At 39.8% G+C, this 2,093-nt stretch overlaps 1 protein-coding gene across 2 annotated transcripts in view; it reads right to left on the reverse strand.

The window, feature by feature from the left end:
• Window positions 1-6: 6 nt before the first annotated feature.
• The window catches only part of Trmt5 (tRNA methyltransferase 5), an 11,768-nt gene continuing 9,681 nt past the window's right edge, over window positions 7-2,093 (reverse strand). For both annotated transcript variants that reach the window (XM_005343203.3, XM_026779410.1), the window contains exon 5: window positions 7-1,900. In XM_005343203.3, the coding sequence (XP_005343260.1) occupies window positions 1,821-1,900 (80 nt within the window). In that variant the 3' untranslated portion in view covers window positions 7-1,820. The remainder of the gene's footprint in view (window positions 1,901-2,093) is intronic.

Consider the following 2,093-nt stretch of genomic DNA (forward strand, 5'->3'; position numbering starts at 1 on the left):
TTGTACAGGATAGCGTGTTTTGAAGCTTCATTTATTAGAGACTTAGCAGATTCTGCTTTAGTTGTAATGATAGCGTGTTTTGAAGCTTCATTTTCATTTCCAGTTCCACGCAGAGGAACAACAGTCATGGTGGCTAATCTTTAGTTATTCCAAGCCTGGTCTCAAAGCTTCAAAGAACTGGGCAGTATTAGCAACATCTGTCAGCCCCTTCAAAGCCAGGGCAGAATTGTTCACCTTCTCAGTTGCTTACTGACAGTGCTCCCTCTGTTCCCAGCCGAACAACTGTTCTCGCCAGAGGCCAATCCTCTTAAACATGTTTATTTTCTCTGGACACAGTTCTTCAGTTGCTGCATTCAAACACAATTCACTCAGGAAGAGTAAATGGCTTTCTTTAATTGGCTCAAAGTCATTTGGGGACTTAAAAGTAAGTTATAGCCTTATTTTTGTTTTATTTGCTACTCTGGCTGGTTTTTGAATTTTTGTGATTATCTAAAAGTACAGACAGGCACTTGGTGTGGTAATAACAATGCATTTTCATTCTTCCTTTCTCTTTCTCCCTTTCTTTCAGTCAAGGGTATAGATGCCTTGTTATCTAAGTGATATCAAAATGATTTATACCCCACTGAACTGTCAAAGTGTAACATCCCCAAGATCCATTTATCCTGATATATGAGTATGCACTACTTACAAAAAGAGGAAACTTGTGAAGCTGGGCTTGGTGACTCACCTGTAATCCTAGCACATGGGGGGAGACTGAGGCAAGAGGGCTGTTGTGAGTTCAAAACCCTGGGCTAGACAGTGAATTCTGGGTCAGACTGAGCTATAATATGAGACTCTTGTCTCAAACAACAATGTGTAGCCTGGTTATGGACAGACCATTCGAAATGCTATCTGTTGAGACACAGCCATGTCCCTAGGATCTGTAGCATGCCAAGCTGCAGTACAGCCATGAGTGTCACCTCGTGGTCTGTGCTGCAATTGTTCACTCCGGTGTCTATCGTGAGCAGCTGTAGACAGTATGAAAACTAACACAGAGGGCAGGTGCCAATGAAACCCCAAATTTCATGTAAGTTCCATGTCACAAAATATTATTTTTCAATCATGAAAATGCAAGAAAATCCTCATGCCATAGGCCATCATGCCACATGTGACTTGGCAGATGTAGTTTTCCTATTCCTCATCTAATAATTTTGTGTTACTTTTATACTGCTAATTGGTCGTAGAGAAGTTGCATAAATCAATCACGTGTTTTCACTAATAACTACAATGTAGTTAAATGCTTCCCTAGTTAAGCAGAATATAGTCGCTCAATCTTTAAAAACTCTTTCCAAGGGACAGACGCTACTGAAAGTGCATTTATTTAATAAAAATAACTTGGATTAAAATTATTTTATGATTGAGACTAATGAGTTCATTTATTCTGCATATGTGTGCACGCACAAGTGCCTTGACGCATGCGTGAGGTCAGAGAGAAACTTTCAGGAGTCTCTCCTTTCACATGTTGGTTCCAGGGATCAAACTCAGGTCCCCAGGCTTGGCAGCAACTTCCTTTACTTTCTGAGCCATCTTCCTGGCCCATACCAATTCTATTTGAAAACGATACTGGATAATGGTGGAGCGTGCCTGAAATTCCAACAACAGAACAGTCTATTATACAAGTTCAGCTTATTTTGGTTAAATTTTACTTTGGTAATGTTCCGTTTGTAAGAGCAAAACATAAGGGTTCAATAACAAATACCCAATATTTAAAGTTTACAAAATCATACAAATTGTACTTCTTCACAAAAAATTTACTGGGTAGATGTAGAAAAGTTTTCAAGCTAAGAATTTGATGTAATTTGTGGTTCTGAGAAGGAATCATCTGTCCTCTGCCGTTTAAGAGATGGCTCTTCGAAATTCTCTGTAACAGATTCAGAAAGCCCATTTTAGAGGATAACAATTGAATTTAAAAAAAATATTAAGATTTTTTTTCTATTCAGTCAACTTGAAAAACATTGCTGTGAGCCGGGCGGTGGTGGCGCACGCCTTTAATCCCAGCACTCGGGAGGCAGAGGCAGGCGGATCTCTGTGAGTTCGAGACCAGCCTGGTCTAC

This window comes from Microtus ochrogaster, chromosome 1 (genome assembly GCF_000317375.1).
Source record: "Microtus ochrogaster isolate Prairie Vole_2 chromosome 1, MicOch1.0, whole genome shotgun sequence".
In the NCBI taxonomy this organism is placed as follows: domain Eukaryota; kingdom Metazoa; phylum Chordata; class Mammalia; order Rodentia; family Cricetidae; genus Microtus; species Microtus ochrogaster.